This window comes from Nomascus leucogenys, chromosome 20 (assembly GCF_006542625.1).
Source record: "Nomascus leucogenys isolate Asia chromosome 20, Asia_NLE_v1, whole genome shotgun sequence".
Lineage (NCBI taxonomy): Eukaryota > Metazoa > Chordata > Mammalia > Primates > Hylobatidae > Nomascus > Nomascus leucogenys.
This window is the reverse complement of record NC_044400.1, coordinates 14,645,311-14,661,612: the sequence shown is the minus strand read 5'-3', so window position 1 is coordinate 14,661,612 and position 16,302 is coordinate 14,645,311. Positions and strand designations below refer to the sequence as shown.

The window sequence follows — 16,302 nt, the reverse complement described above, 5'->3', positions numbered from 1 at the left end:
TCGTCTCCAACCCTGCCTCTCCTATCAGCCAGTACCTTTGTTCACTTCTGTTCTACCACCCACTTGCTGTCCCCCTACTCTTACATTTTAGATTAGTTGCAAACTTAGTAAGTCAGTTCTTTATTTTAACTCATTAATCGAATAACTCTGACATCAGGGCTCAGCATTCATGACACTAATTCAGTGTGATGTTCCCCAGTTTACCTAGCTGCAAATCACCCAAAGTGTCTCTTTACATACTCATTTCTTCTCTCTTTGTTATCATCTTTCTGGAAAAGACTAGTGTAGACCTTCACACAGAATCTATAAACATCTCTCCATGTTTGTAGCCCATTCATGTGCTTTCTATGGTAAATATGCTTCTTAATCTTTAAGTCACCATCTTCTCTAAATGTTATTTCTTTTGACTATAATTAATAACAAGTATAATTATACCTGATGACTTAGTGATGATAAAATATGCATACATCAAAACTGGATTTAAACTAGTTATTTATTAGTCATAATCATGCTTGAGCAATTGTTCATGTTGGCAAACAGGCACTTTAATTTATTGTTATTCGTCTTCATAGGCCTAATGAGGTTGGAAACATCACTCACAAAAGCTTACAAATATGGCACTTTTTTAACACTGAAATCTACTGTAAGCGAGTGCTATTGAAAAATTGCTTAGAAGGGAAGAAGTATTCCTTTAGAATAACAGAAGGACAGTGATGTAGACTATCTCTCCCCTCAACCCCCCACCCCCGAATGCTCCCTTCTTTCCCTTCATCATACTATAAAGTCTCTTTTAATGGAAATATCATGGGCCTAAATATCTGCCTAGTACAGTTTTAACTCTGTCTAGGTGATTTTTGGGAAATTACCTCTTCCACCCTCCATTTTCTCTTTTTTTTTTTTTTTTTTTTTTTGAGACGGAGTCTCGCTCTGTTGCCCAGGCTGGAGTGCAGTGGCGCAATCTCGGCTCACTGCAAGCTCCGCCTCCTGGGTTCACGCCATTCTCCTGCCTCAGCCTCTCCGAGTAGCTGGGACTACAGGCGCCCGCCACCACGCCCGGCTAATTTTTTGTATTTTTAGTAGAGACGGGGTTTCACCGTGGTCTCGATCTCCTGACCTCATGATCTGCCCGCCTCGGCCTCCCAAAGTGCTGGGATTACAAGCGTGAGCCACTGCGCCCGGCCCCATTTTCTTATCTGTAAAATGGGAATAATAATACCAGTCTGATAAGAAGTTATAATAATAAAATAAGGGAGCATATGCATATGTAAAATGCCCAGACATGGATCTGACATAGATTAAGATGGTAATTCCTAGAAACATTTAATATGTTTTACACACATAGGTGATCTAAATGTAGTCCAGTGGCAAAGCCACTATCCTCCCCTCTCTATAGCTACTTCCCAAAATCACTTTTTCTTGAGTATTCAGTGGAAAAGGAGGTGTTGTTTGACATCACTGTCTGAGAGCTACTACTTGGCCTTTGCCCATCTTCTCTTACCTGGCTTCAAACCATGACACTGGGGGCTGCCTCAGACTCTACTTCTTTTGTTGCTAGTTACCTCTTGGAATTCTGGAATTATTGTTCTCTCTTGCCACAGCCCTCATGCTGGCTTATTATATCATGAGGTGAAATTTTTACAGGAGAGGGATATTGATCCAGACCCTAAGAGAGGATTCTTTATTTTTTTATATATATACTTTAAGATCTAGGGTACATGTGCACAATGTGCAGGTTTGTTACATAAGTATACATGTGCCATGGTGGTTTGCTGCACCCATCAACTCGTATAGGTGTATCTCCTAATGCTATCGCTCCCCCAGGCCCCCACCCCTCAACAGGCCCCAGTGTGTGATGTTCCCCGCCCTGTGTCCAAGTGTTCTCATTGTTCAATTCCCATCTATGAGTGAGAACATACGGTGTTTGGTTTTCTGTCCTTGTGATAGTTTGCTGAGAATGACGGTTTCCAGCTTCATCCGTGTCCGTGCAAAGGACATGAATTGATCCTTTCTTTATGGCTGCATAGTATTCCATGGTGTATATGTGCCACATTTTCTTAATGCAGTCTATCATTGAAATCTCATGCAAGAAAGAATTCAGGACAAGTCCATAGAGCAAAGTGAAAGCAAGTTTATTAAGAAAGTAAAGGAATAAAAGAATGGCTACTCCATAGACAGAGCAGCCCTGAGGGCTGATGGTTGCCCATTTTTATGGTTATTTCTTGATGATATGCTCAACAAGGTGGGAATTATTCATGCCTCCTTTTTTTAGACCAGTAGGCTGGCTTCCTGAAGTTGCCATGGCATCTGTAAACTGTCATGGAGCTGGTGGGAGTGTAGCAGTGAGGATGACTAGAGGTCACTCTTGTGGCCATCATGGTTTTGGTGGGATTTAGCTGGCTTCTTTACTGCAGCCCGTTTTATCAGCAAGGTCTTTATGACCTGTATCTTATGCTGACCTCCTATCTCATCCTGTGACTTAGAATGCCTTAACCATCTGAGAATGCAGCCCTGTGGGTCTCAGCCTTATTTTACCCAGCCCCTATTCAAGATGGAGTTGCTCTGGTTCAAACACCTCTGACAAAATAAGAAGATCATTGACTGCTCTGTCTGAAGTGTACACTGCCTGCCCTTGAGTTTCCCACAACGCTACTTAAGTCTGTTGTGTGTAAAGGATTCTGCTATAGGTTTGGCCATAATTTGAGGCATTTACATCATAAGGACAGGAAAATTCTTTAAAATTGAATGCCAAATATGTCCATTGCAAAGTGCAAGGAAATATACATGCACACACATACATACACAAACACACACAGAGAGAGAGACTGTTAACAGATAGTTCACACATCTCTGGTGTTGTTTCCCTAGCTTAAGATCCTCCCTTAACTCTCTCTGTTCAAAGACATGTACATTTTTCTTCATTTATGCAGTGTGGATCAGTTTCTCCTCTGGAAAATCTTACTTTGATACTAAATGTTGATTTTCACTAGAGGATCTATGCTTTTCAGCCTCCATCTGAATATCCGTAGGGCATGAAAATCAATGCAACTATTTTTCTCAAACTTTAGATTATTTTACCTGGAGTCACACCATAAAGGCAGACTACCTCTGTATGCGAGTGTGTAGCGTGTGTGTATGGTGTGTGCGTGTGTGTACATGTGCATGTTTAGTGTAAAGGGAGAGGTATTGATCCATGCTGTGTATGTAGTCTCGCTTCGGGTTTCTCCCTCCATGTGAGATGAAGGCATCCCTTTCGTTTTTTTGTATTGTTTTCAATCTTTATTTATAGACTCCTAAGATAATATTTGGACAAAACACACAAACACACAAACACACAAACCCACACTCAAGAAAACATTCTGAGGCTAAATAGTACAGTATAGGCTAAACAGAGATAATACAGTATAATTGACATTAATTGGGAGTAGGGGAAGATACTTTTTCCTAACGGCATAATTATTTACAGAAGATTGTTCCCACCCAAATAAAGATAGCTTTTTGTATTATTATGATGCAGAGCTGTCTTGGTAACCCTCTTTTTCTCTTTAAGCGTCTATTTCTAAACTCCTCACAGAACCTTAACTACATTTAAAACGGGGCCAATTACAGCATTTACTCTTTCAAATAGCAGCATCTGTCCTTTGACTTTATTGGCATGTTCTGCTAGGAAAGAGGTAGCCCACTCAAATGGGGCAACTGAGGAAGATTTAATGAAGGGACTATTTACAAAGGAATGAGAAGTGTTAGGGTAGACTAACAGGGTATGATGCTTTAGGACCTGGGCTAGTGAAAGTTAGGAGCCGTAAAGTTGGTGAGGCAGAAACATTTAGTGGAATAAAACAAAAGTATTTAATAGCTATAGGCAAATTCCACTCTATAGGAACTGTGGCTTTTGTTAGAGGTAGGGAGAAAATGTGAGGCAATACAGAGGATGGAATCTGGTGGAATAAATATCCTGATGTCTCTATCCCTCCTCTTGCCCTTTTTTTCTTTTCTTTTGTATGTCCCATTCCCCCATTGGCAAAGCCCAAACAGAAGCCAATAAGCCGGGGGGCTACCAATGCAGCCCATCTCTGGGTATAAAGCAGGTTGAAGAAGAACAAAGAGGGAATCTAGGGGGAACAGATGGGAAAGATCCTGTACGTCTCCTTAACTTCCAGTTCAAGGTCATAAGATGTGCAAAGGTGCTGGTCTGTCCTCCTTCTGAGGATCTCATTAAAAATAATAGGAAAGGAATTTTAAAGGCCCTAATTCCTTCTCAAAAACAAAAGGAGAGGGCCATTAGTGGAGGACAGACCTTTATGGATGACAACATTAATGGGTAAGACCAAAAAGTAGAGAAACTGATGATACGACAGTGGGAGTCATGACCTAATGTAGCAGGAAGGTGGGTGGTGGCAGGGAGAAAGCTCCTCTACCCAAGAGGACTATGCAGAGCCATGGTGACTGGTCTGATGGAGGACAGGAGTGAGGGGTAGGGCTTAAAAAAATATGGGTTATTAAATAACCAGTAGAGGCATAAAAATAGCAACATCATTATCGAAGATTGAAAGATGGTACAAAGTAAATTGTCAATTACTGCAGAAAGTCAATACGTAATGTCTGAAGTTCATAAATCAAGAAGTAATGACATAAGCATAGTATTTATAGATTTGGAGGTAACCATAGAAAAATTAAATACAGAAGCAGTTGAAAGTGTTCCCTCTGAAAAGGAAGACAGAGAATAAGGAAGCTTTCATAGTGGGTGAGTTGCTTCTCACTGTGAGTCTTCTAGTATTAATGATTTTTTTTTTAAATGCATATATAATTTTAATAAATTCTTCTTATTTCATTGTACTGGCTTTCTATAAGTTAACTTCTTGGTATGGGTAGGTCCATTATTTGTACCAAACCTACCAACTGATTCCATCTTCTCTTACACTGTCTTTTCTCTCCATTATTTATAACCCTCACTGATATAACAGAATCCTCCCTCTCTGCCGCCTTCTCCACGTGCTCACACTCAGAGCCATACTCACATACCTTTCTTCTGAGTGTAGTTAGTTACGTGTCTGTCTTTGTAAATAAATGCCTTGCACTCTTACATCTCAGTGCCTTTCTTCAAAGTGTTTCCTTGGCCTGAATGGCTTCATTCATTCATAGATATATGATTTTTTTCTATTTAGCCATCAAGGCCCTCAAAACAGATAAAAATTTGTCTCCTTCATGAGCCCTCTTTGGTTGGCAAAGTCAAAAATGATTTCTGTTTCTTCTATACCTACCTAACACTGTGTCACTCTCTGACATTGCTCACACTGCAATGTCTTCTAACTAGTCATGTATATGTCTGCCCCTTTTCTTCTTGCTTAATGGTAAGTTCTGTAGGTCAGAGATTTGTCTGCATTTACAGTGAAAATAGTCTGTCTTCCACATAGTCATTGAAATAGCTGCTAAGCACTTTAATGATAAGTGATTTTTGTTGTTGATGTTGATTCAGAAGGCATCTAAAGATTGTGAAATGAGTGCCTCAACACATTAAAGTGAACATCAGTTGTTTTTCTGTTGATGTTCCTATTAATACTTCTATTTCTCGGCAAAACCCTGAAGTAAACAAGATTTTGTTCTTTCCCAATTTTAGTGCCTCTTTCCTAAATTCCAATGATATATATATGGTTATAAGGTTATGAGGTTATGAGGAATAAGAAATCTAATAAACTAATATCCATAAATGAATAGGTGACTAATATATTAATTATTATAGGTGTGTTTTGTTTGCATTATAAAAAGTAGCCTGGAAGGAGAAATCCCTTACTCAAGGGACTGAGTTGCTAATAATAAAACACCAGAGATTTCAGCTGTTGTTTGGAGAACAAATAAGGTTTCTGGGGCCCCTCTGCATAAAACTTTTATGCCATTGGTAAGGTAGATTCTAATCAAACATATTAAGACAGTGGGAAATAATTATATTTGAAATCATCATTATTAAGTATTGTGTGTTTATTTCATAAAAGTAAGATGGAGTGTTAACTCCTGGTCTTTGCTTGTTATTTTCATTCCCAGGTTGACTTTCCACATGTGCTTACTTTATCTCTCTCTCTTTTTTTTTCAATTGCTACCTGAATTTTGATCTGCATCAACATAAAAGGGCAGTATGTAATTTTCTTTTTCCTTTACTTCAGGAAATGCTACAATAAAACAGTCTCGATACAGAATCATCATCCAAGAAGCAGCCAATGGAGGCCAGGAATGCCCAGATACCTTGTATGAGGAGAGAGAGTGTGAAGATATCTCCTTGTGTCCTGTATATCGGTAAATAGTTACCTTTTAAAATTATCATTAGACCTGCCATAAATCATAACCTATTTTCTTTCATATAATATATGGTCATTTGGTGAAAAATAAGAAGTAAGAGGAGATCTGGGATTTACATAGCTTCAAATACTTTAATATTCTTACCCTCTTATCTGGAACATATTTGGGAGGAGTAGAGATATGAAAGTCTAATTAACAGGGGGAAAAGGAAGCATGTTTTACTGTAAGTGAGCTGCTTGACTTATGCCACCAAGGCAATCCATTTTCAGGATCATGTTCGAAAGAGATTCAGGATGAGGTTGTTGCGGTTGTCATCTAGGGGCTGGGAAAAGGAATACACACCACACACCACACACACACACACACACACACACACACACAGAAAGAGAGAGAGAGAGAGAGGAGGTAACTTACCTTCATTCTATTGTTCTCATCCTAACATCTTTAATCAAGAATTAGGAAAAATTTGTACTCCCTTGTTGATTTTAATTAAAAATGTTTTTGGTTCTCAATTTTTGTGATACACAATTTCAGAAACCATCCAATTAGAAAAAAATGTTTAACTTGGGGATAAAATTTTTTATTACAAAAAGAAAATGAATAGCTTTTAAACTACATATGTTTCCTGTATGTTCCCTCTTGGCAAATTGGTGATTACTATTTATAAAAATAATACCTGTGGTTTCTTTGCTTACTCACAACTTCCGCCCTTTTAACACCTGACAGTTTTAAATCTGATTGAAATGCTACTTTAAAGCGTATTTGGATTAAATTCAATCTCTATGGAGTTTTACTGATTTGTGAAAATAATCCATGGTCTTAAAAATAATATAGGTTTTATCAGCACACTTAAAAACGCCTTTAGCAAAAGTATCCTGTGTTTCTGCTAATTATTGGAGAAACTAAACTTAAAGCTGTGAAATTCAAGGGCTAATTTATTTGGGAAAGTAGAAGTCATTTCCTTTTTTAAAAGAAGAAAGATATCATTGAAGAAGTCTAAATTACTATTAATTTTATCATCCTTTACTTTCATTGTTTTTATCCGATGACCAATTTTGAGAGGATGTAAATAAACACTGGGAACATGCCCAGACTACCATTTTTTTCTCATTAACCACAGGGCCATTGTGGAAACAGTGTCAATATTCATCCTTTTGTACAATGTCTAAATATTGAAACTTCTGAGCCCAGCAAAAGAGCTCTCAAGGAAAGTATCCAAATGAAAAAAATTAGCCAAATCAAATATTATTAGATATTTTTATGAACCCAGGGTTGTTATAATCAGATAAAATAAAAAAACTATTACTGGGATCTTCCATTTCTTTGTCCACTCATTTTACTCTCCTATTGCACTTCAATTTAGCTACTTGTGTTTGAGCTAGTTTCTATCAATGACCTCCTGCCACGTTCCCCAAAAATCAGTTCTACTGTGTATGAATTGGATCATTGCGCCATTTTTCCTGATGCATAGTTCAAAATGTATCCAAGTTATCAGCATGAATCTCTGCTCCTTAGTGAAACATCCTTGAATTTTGAGCAATATAGTTCCAATTTAGATTTTGCTTTCTCCTTTATTGGTATGTTAGGGAGGAAGTTGTCTTAGGAAGCGAGTTAACATAGGATTTTATCATTATCTTCTGATTCTTCTTTCTGACTCCATTAAGGTGATATATTCACATGTTTACCAAATTAAAACAGGATCAAAATGCCTATTTAATTTGTCATGTGAATTTGAACTTCCGTCAACACATTAAGTAGATAAGACAGCATGGGCACCTTTATCCCTATGTAGAATTGGCAATAAGACGTTGCCAAGAGGCTGTGGCTGAGCATCCAGAGACAGGACTGGCAACTGGCCTGTCCTGACTTATGCAGCCTGGGACAAACCATTTAACTTCTCTGAGCCTGGTTTTTGAAAGTTTAATAAAGGAATTCCAAAAATTTCTTTCCTCCATTTCAGTCTATTCACCAAGGTAAAGGAGATTAAACTCCTTGGTCTCATTTTGGTCAAGAAAGCCTATATAAACTCAATTTAAGGAAACTGAGTGAATCAATGACATTTTAGTTCAAAAGTTGGACTAAAATCCCTTACCTTTTGGCTTCTGTATGTTGGAATCATGCAGAATGTATATCTATGCATGTATAAAGTAAATTTATAATAATCTAAAATTAATAGATGATTTCTTTAAATGTAACAGGTTTCCTGTTTAGCTGCTTCCTGATTTTTTTCCCCAACTCTTCAGCTATTCCCATTATGAAGGCCACTTGAATGAAGTCAGTGATGTTTGGCTTCATGTTTCTCTCTGCTTTTTTGAAGTAGTTCTCTTATCAGAGGTACTGGCTCATATGAAAAGGGTTAAAATGTACTAAGTGAAAGAGCAGAATCTGCAGTTATATTTAGGGTTTGGGTTTTCTGGAATATTCTGAAGAGACAGATTTAAGGACACAAGTCATCGTCTGCCCTGTGAGTCATAAAAATAGAGTTTTGTTGACCTGAGAAAGAAAAGCCAGTAGAAAGTGAAAAGATTTCCTTCAAGACTGTATCCTCTGAGGACTAGAAATCGTGGTATTTTATCAACGGCAGGTCCATTCCTCCTTCCTAAGATTAGCTATCAGATAAGATAAGTCCATGGTGCCCATTCTTTTACTCTATAACCTATTGAGATGTTTGATTTACTTCAAAAGTCCTTGGAAACACCTTATAAAAATTTGAAGCAGAGGATTAAGTGTGAAGGTTTGTACTTCGAGCTTATAAAAATTTTGAAGCAGAAGATTAATGTGAAGTTTGTACCTCAAGCTTACAGATGTTCAAACCTTGATTCTCTAACGCACCAATGGGACACAGGGATTTTCTCTCTCTTTTTTTCTTTTATTGTTTTTTTTTTTTTTTTGGAAACAATTTTAAGTGCATTAAGAACTAGACCCTCCAGACTTATCTGTGCCTCTAATGTTTATTATTGCCACTTTTCTATATTAACCAAAGTTTATGTGCAAAATATCCAAATTCAGTTTTTTTCTCATTAGCCACAGGGCCAATTCAAAAACATTGAATTACTGCCTAAATCATGAATCTGGGGTAGAGTGGACTATTGTCATTCTAGTGCTTGCCAAGGCTTGGTTTTATGACATTGATTTCACATCCATTTTTACTGAATTACTGTCTTTACGTTTTTTTAAACTTCAAACATATCTAAGTATTTCTTCTTCATGTTGATCACAGTAAAGTTTCTAGTCCAGTGTTTTTGGTAATCACAGGTGGAAGTCGCAGAAATGGAGCCCTTGCATCTTAGTGCCAGAGTCTGTCCGGCAGGGAATAATGGGCAGCAGTGAAGCCTGTGGAAAGGGGTTACAAACAAGAGGTATGGTGATTTTTACATAGTTTTTTTATTAATACATAAGTTACCATTATGTGACTCATATGTGTTGCTTACTTTTATATTTGAATGAATTGTGATATTATTGGCTTGAATTATTCATATTTATTGATGTTAAATATAATCAGGATTTGGCATAGTTAGCATTTTATATTCTATTATCTTTAAGTATAACCAGTTAGTGTACCTAAGGACTAAAGCAATATTAGCAAATATCTGTTCTCGGTCATAGTATAGCCCAATGCTCATGTTCCAAATGCACATTAGATATTACCTAATATCTGTGAATGAAGGTTTTGTCAAGATTAGATTCCATTGTCTGTATACCTTAGATTTTTTGGTGCTAATTAAATATTTGTTGATGAATGAAAGAATAACTGAATGAATTGACTAATCTTAATGATCGTAGGATATGGCTTAAATATAATTGTCATATACATACTCATATATCTTACATGTCAAATGCATACAAAGGAAGTATTACAATTTCTGGAAGACATCTGAATAAGCTTCTGGACCTGAGTAGAACTGCTTTTTATCATCAATGTCCAGAAGGTGTGGGAAATCTCTGAAAACTACTCAGAGAATCATCAGACTGCTCACTTTTCTATTTCATTCATAATCCAGGTGCTAGTTGTAGGAAGCTTGATATGAAGTGCATTATTCTCAAAACCTGACCACTTTCTCACTAAAGGGATATATGTGGCAAAATTAAACCTTGTGGAATCAATTAAATTATACTGGTTTCATAATTAATGTTCTTTTGGAAGGCATATTTAGAATTAAGTTTATCTTTTTGTTACATAGGTCATACTTTGGAAATAATATCCCTGTCAAAAAATTTATAGATGAAATTTATTGGTCAGGTAGTTTGATTTCAGATTGCTATGGGGATCTACAGTGGCTTTGTGTAAATTATAAGAATGAACCACTTTCTTAAGACATTTTACTTTTATATATCACTAAATTATTGTAATAATATGATATTGTTATTTTAAGATTTTTGCCTACTTTCTGCTGAAAAATTCTTACAGAATATCCAAATCACCAATATCTACGCCATGAATGGAGCCCTGTTAAAAAATGGCACCTTTATGTAGTGTACAGTTTAAGTAGGACCTTGAATTTGTTACTCTGATATTATAATACTAAACAAAACCATTTAGTACATTCTGCAAGGATATTGTATGTAAATGATGTAGAATTATCACATAAAAGCAAGATATTTCATATTTTCTAGAATATGAAATCTCTTTGGATTTCAATATAAATGAATATTTCTGGCTGGATGCCTGATAGTCCTTTAGATTAGGCAATGAACTTTCTCTAAATTTGACACCAACATTAGAACATTCCTCGTGTTTAGTTGATGGGCAAGTTGCACTTTTAGCATAGTAGGATGGGTCTTCAATTTTAGGATTATGAAAGAAAGACATTGCTACCTCTGTCTTTTCTTTAAATTAAGAACCATAAAGGAAAATACAGAACAATAAGACTAAATACATCTCCAATGAGATCAATCTCCTTTATAAAATCACTCCAAAGAACAAGGAATACAGTAAACTTACTTTCAGGTAAATTAGGAGCCATCGGTAAACTAGATCATAATATATAAATTTGGAAAGTAAATGGAGATATGGCAAAGTATTTTGTAGAACAGGATTACACCTAAGTGTTGGCAAGGGTGAAGGTTTGGGAGCTGGAGAGAAATAAAATGATATATCCTGGACAACTCCAGGAAGAAACCACATCCTGCAGAAGGAAGCGTGCAAGGGTGTATGTGTATGTGTATTGGGAGTTGAGGATAAAAGCTGGAGCTCTGAAAGTCTGAATAAAGAGCAGGAAAGTTCCTCCTTGTTCAAGTTCCTCACCTTTCACTCTACAGAGTCAGATTTCTACCATTTCTTTTTCTTGTGGGAGCATGGAGATGTATTCTCTGGGAAACAGAGAGGTTTTAGACTTTGGACAATAAGCAGAGGTGGGTGGCGATGCGGGGCAAGACTGAAATCAGGTGGATAAAAGGAATGTCTGAATAAGGAATTATGAGACTCTGATTTCCTCTGAACATTAAACTGCTAAGAGTTGAAGATAGAGAAATGAGAATATAAAGGGGAGAAAAGTATCAAAGAAATAATACTAGAAAAATACTCATTAAGGAGCCAAAATGATTAAATAAGGCCCATATCAAGGCTTGTCATTGTGATATTTCAGACCACATGGGGTAAAGTCATGACCCTAAAGCCTTCCAGAGTAAACAGCATGATCTCTCACCCAGAGTTCTTGAATAAGATTGTAGGACTTTTCAACATCAGCATTGGAAAGTGGAAGGAAATAGAACAATAGCTTCTAAATGTGGAATGAGAATATTTTCAACCAAGAAGTCCATATTAAATTATCATTCAATTATTAGGATAACATGAAAATGTTCATAGAAAACAAAATCTCCAAAAGCTTACCTTCATAGCATCCTGTGTCCAGACGTAAATAGAGTATATGCCTCATCAAAGATGAATAAATCAGGATGCACACTGGGTATCCTCTCCAGAAGAGAGGACATTGGCATTCCTAGGAAGACAGAGAGGGGAAATTCATGGACCACTGCTGTTCACAGGCCTCGAGCTGTTCACTAGGCTCATGTGGTGAGAGCAGGAGACCTGTAAAGTGTCAGGAGGGACGTCTTAACATAAACAATAGAAAGAATAGAGGATTTGTCAGGTTTGACCTGGACAACTGCACTGAGAAGCATTTCATAGGTATAAAAGCCCTTATCCAGATTCATAGAAACGTTTGCAAACAAAAGTGAAAGAATTTCAGGAAATGCAAAATGTTGTAGATAGGAGGTATGGTTACAATATACTTTTTCAGCTTACCTATAAAGAATATATTGTCATAAAAGCAAAAACATTAAACTGTGGAATTAAGCAAAAAATGTGATTCAACAATGTTGAGAGTTTAGTGAAGGGACCTGGGAGGTGTTGTCCTCAAAAAGACAACAGTAGAAAACACCTATCATTAAGGAATTGGCTAATGGAGCTATATGAATATATTTTTAGAAACATGAAGTACCCATTAGAAGAAATTGTAGGACAGTAAAAAATAATTGACTCAAAGTAAGGAGTCAGATAATTATTTGTTTTATCATTATTCAAGTTTCAATGCTATGAATATGTACTACTTTGGTGAAAATATATTTTTTTAACATAATCTGGCCAGGTGTGATAGCTCACACCTGTAATCTCAGCACTTTGGAAGGCTGACGTGAGAGGATTCCTTGAGCTCAAGAGTTCGAGACCAGCCTGGACAATATAACAAGACCCTGTCTCTACAAAAATAGAAATTTTTAAAAAAGAGCCAGACATGGTAACGCATGCCTGTCATTCCAGCTACTCAGAAGGCTGAGGTGGGAGGATCGTTTGAACCTGGGAGGCTGAGGCTACAGTGAGCTGTGATCATGCCACTGCATTGCAGCATCAGTGACAGAATAAGACCCTGGCTCAAACAATAATAATAATAATGAAATAAAGTGATCTATTCAGTGTTCTAAGGGATTCTTTAAGTAAATGCATTGCAAAATGCTGAAAAAGCTAGGTCCAGGAAGGAAATTTAGATTGGGGAAGGGAGGAGGAGGGACCTGCCTGTTTTATACTGTATGAAGAAGCTTCTGCTGACAGCATTTTTTGCTGGTTTAAACAGATAGGGTCTTGTTTCTTCATGCATATTCATAGGATGGATTGTGGTTCCCAAAAATACATGTCCACATGCTAATCATCATGACCTGCACATATGACTTTATTTGCAAAAAGGATCTTTGTAGGTGTAATTAGTTTAAGGATTTAAAGCCTTTATTAATTTGGAAAAGTTTATTTTGTCTTTGAGGATTCTTTGTATCCCAGAAGGAGTTTGAACTCAGACCATAAAGTCATGGGAAAGCCGGCTTGAGGTTACACATTCTCATGAAGGATTCTCCTCTCTTGCTATCGAATGCTATGTTTTAGAATTGCAAATTGTCTCGCCAAAACCTTGTGCTTACAGGTTTATTTCTATCTAGTTCATCCCCAAACACTAAGGGTGAGTGTTAGTTACCATTGCTTCTAGTGTGGGAATTTTATAAGATTCTCCATAGCCAACCTTATATTTTTTCCTTCTGTGCATTATGAATCCATAAAAGTAAAAGCTGGGATCTCCAAGATTTGATAGAAACCCTTGGGATGAAATTTGTCTTTCTTGTTTACCTTGCAGGGCCTCATACTTTCACTTTGTTTGGGGTGTTATGGATTCCTTACTTTCAGACCAGCCCATCAATACATTCAGAAAATGTATATGTTGTCATATGCTTTAGTCTTTTTCATTTGAAAGGATATTTCAGGATTTGTATGCCATTAGACTGCCAGAAACAGAAGTACCACTTGTTTTATTTCATTGTGCGTTTGTTGCTGACCTGTTTAATTGGTTCATGGTTAAGATTTCATTCGTGTAATAATTTTTCAGTTAAAAAATAAGAAAAACAAGAAGATAGAACAGCACATAGAGTTATAGCTGTAGCTAAACGTCTACACCATCTCCAGGAAGATGGGCATTTTGGATTTCATTGTCCTAGTTGTTGCATGCTTCAAGGAGACCCAAGTGTTCTTTCTGCCCAGAGTCTTATGCTTTATCAGAATAATTTTTTTAACGGTGACTTATATTTTATGGCAAATAAAAGTATAAGAGGAAGGCCGGGTGTGGTGGCTCACGCTTGTAATCCCAGCACTTTGGGAGGCCGAGGCGGGCAGATCACGAGGTCAGGAGATCGAGACCACGGTGAAACCCCGTCTCTACTAAAAAATACAAAAAATTAGCCGGGTGTGATGGTGGGTGCCTGTAGTCCCAGCTGCGTGGGAGGCTGAGGCAGGAGAATGGCGTGAACCCGGGAGTCAGAGCTTGCCAGTGAGCCGAGATCACGCCACTGCACTCCAGCCTGGGCGACAGAGCAGGACTCCGTCTCAAAAAAAAAAAAAAAAAAAAAAGTATAAGAGGAAGAAACTTATAATAATATGCTTTGTAGAAACTGCCCTTAAAATGCTAAAACTTTAGTACGAAGAAAAGAAAGAAAATCCGAGGTGCTGTTGTTTCTATAAGTGGAGTGTATTTCTCTAGGGACTGATTTTTTGTTTTGCTATCCACAGTAACTATTTTAAAGCTGACTTAATGGACTTTCCAGTATTTTTCTTTTGGACAGAACTTTCTTGTCATATATCGGCCTGTGAGTATACTCTGTCAGTGACAGACTTGACATTATGGCACTATAATGGATACAGAGTAGGTACTGGAGATCGAAATCACTTGTCTATGATATCGTTGACTTTCTTGAACTATCTGTAGTCTTTTTTGTTTTATTTTCCCTGAACAGTGTTTAGGTGGACCAAAAGAGTCAGATCTCTAAACTCTGTCAAATCTGTTTGTTCTTCTTTAATTAGTTTTCGTCACAGTTTTCTTACACAATAGTTTTGACGGATTCTGTATGTTTTTCTTTGCATTCAAGGAACCCCTTTAAAGTAAAGATGTTTTTCTGGAAAAAAAAAAATGAGCAAAAGAATTCACATTCAAAATTAGTTGTGGATTACGTTTAGTTTTTTTTTTTTTTAAAGGATGGAATTAGAAATCAGAAGAAGTTAAATAATGGAGATCTAAAGTCTTAATTATACAGCAATAATACCTGGTATATCAACATGAAAATTCATAAGAAACATATATTTGTGTGTATTTACGATTTTTGCCTGATATGCTTTACTTAACACAACATTTCATAATCTAGTCTTTTACTAAGGCTTTCAACATGTGATTGAATCATTAAGAATTGATTTATGGCTGGGCGCAGTGGCTCACACCTATAATCCCAGCACTTTGGGAGGCTGAGGCAGGCAGATCGCCTGAGGTCAGGAGTTTGAGACCAGCCTGACCAACATAGTGAAACCCCTTCTCTACTAAAAATACAAAAATTAGCCGGGCGTGGTGGTGGATGCCTGTAATCCCAACTACTCGGGAGGCTGAGGCAGAAGAATCACTTGAACTCGGGAGGTGGAAGTTGCGGTGAGTCAAGATCTCACCATTGTACTCCAGCCTGTGTGACAGAGACTCTGTCTCAAAAAAAAAAAGATTTATATGATTTTCCAACATTGTATATTACATAAAGTATACATTTATATAAAACAAAGGCAAGTAAGTTGATTGCATGAGTTGGATTCAGAGAAAACTATTTGTGTTGTAGATCTGAGTAGTAGTCTAATTTTCTGACTGAAAGTGTTCTCCTCGGCTATGTTATCTTCATGGAGAGAAGGTTAAAGATATTACCCACCATCAGCTCATCATCCAACTTTTGTCTGGAAAACACATAGAAATATAGCAAAAACACACACTCTAAAATAAAGATGTCATTATAGTCTACCAAATGTCAAGACAGCCAATCAGCTCATTGTGTTCTTCTTTCTGATGCCAGGTATCCTTATATTTTAGGAGACAAAGGATACCTCTGAACATTGGACTTTCATTCTCCGAATGGAATTCACCATAGTTGCTTAACCTTCAAGCTGCAGTTTTATTTTCTGCCGTAGCCATCTACCTACATCACAAGCAAAAAGTCATTTCAGTTCATTCAGAAAGC

General features: G+C 37.1%; 1 protein-coding gene across 1 annotated transcript in view; it reads left to right on the top strand.

The window, feature by feature from the left end:
* THSD7B (thrombospondin type 1 domain containing 7B) overlaps positions 1-16,302 on the top strand; it is a 904,397-nt gene that overhangs the window by 505,295 nt on the left and 382,800 nt on the right. Inside the window, exons 11-12 of the mRNA XM_030801337.1 lie at positions 6,156-6,285; positions 9,544-9,647. Of these exons, the coding sequence (XP_030657197.1) occupies positions 6,156-6,285; positions 9,544-9,647 (234 nt within the window). The remainder of the gene's footprint in view (positions 1-6,155; positions 6,286-9,543; positions 9,648-16,302) is intronic.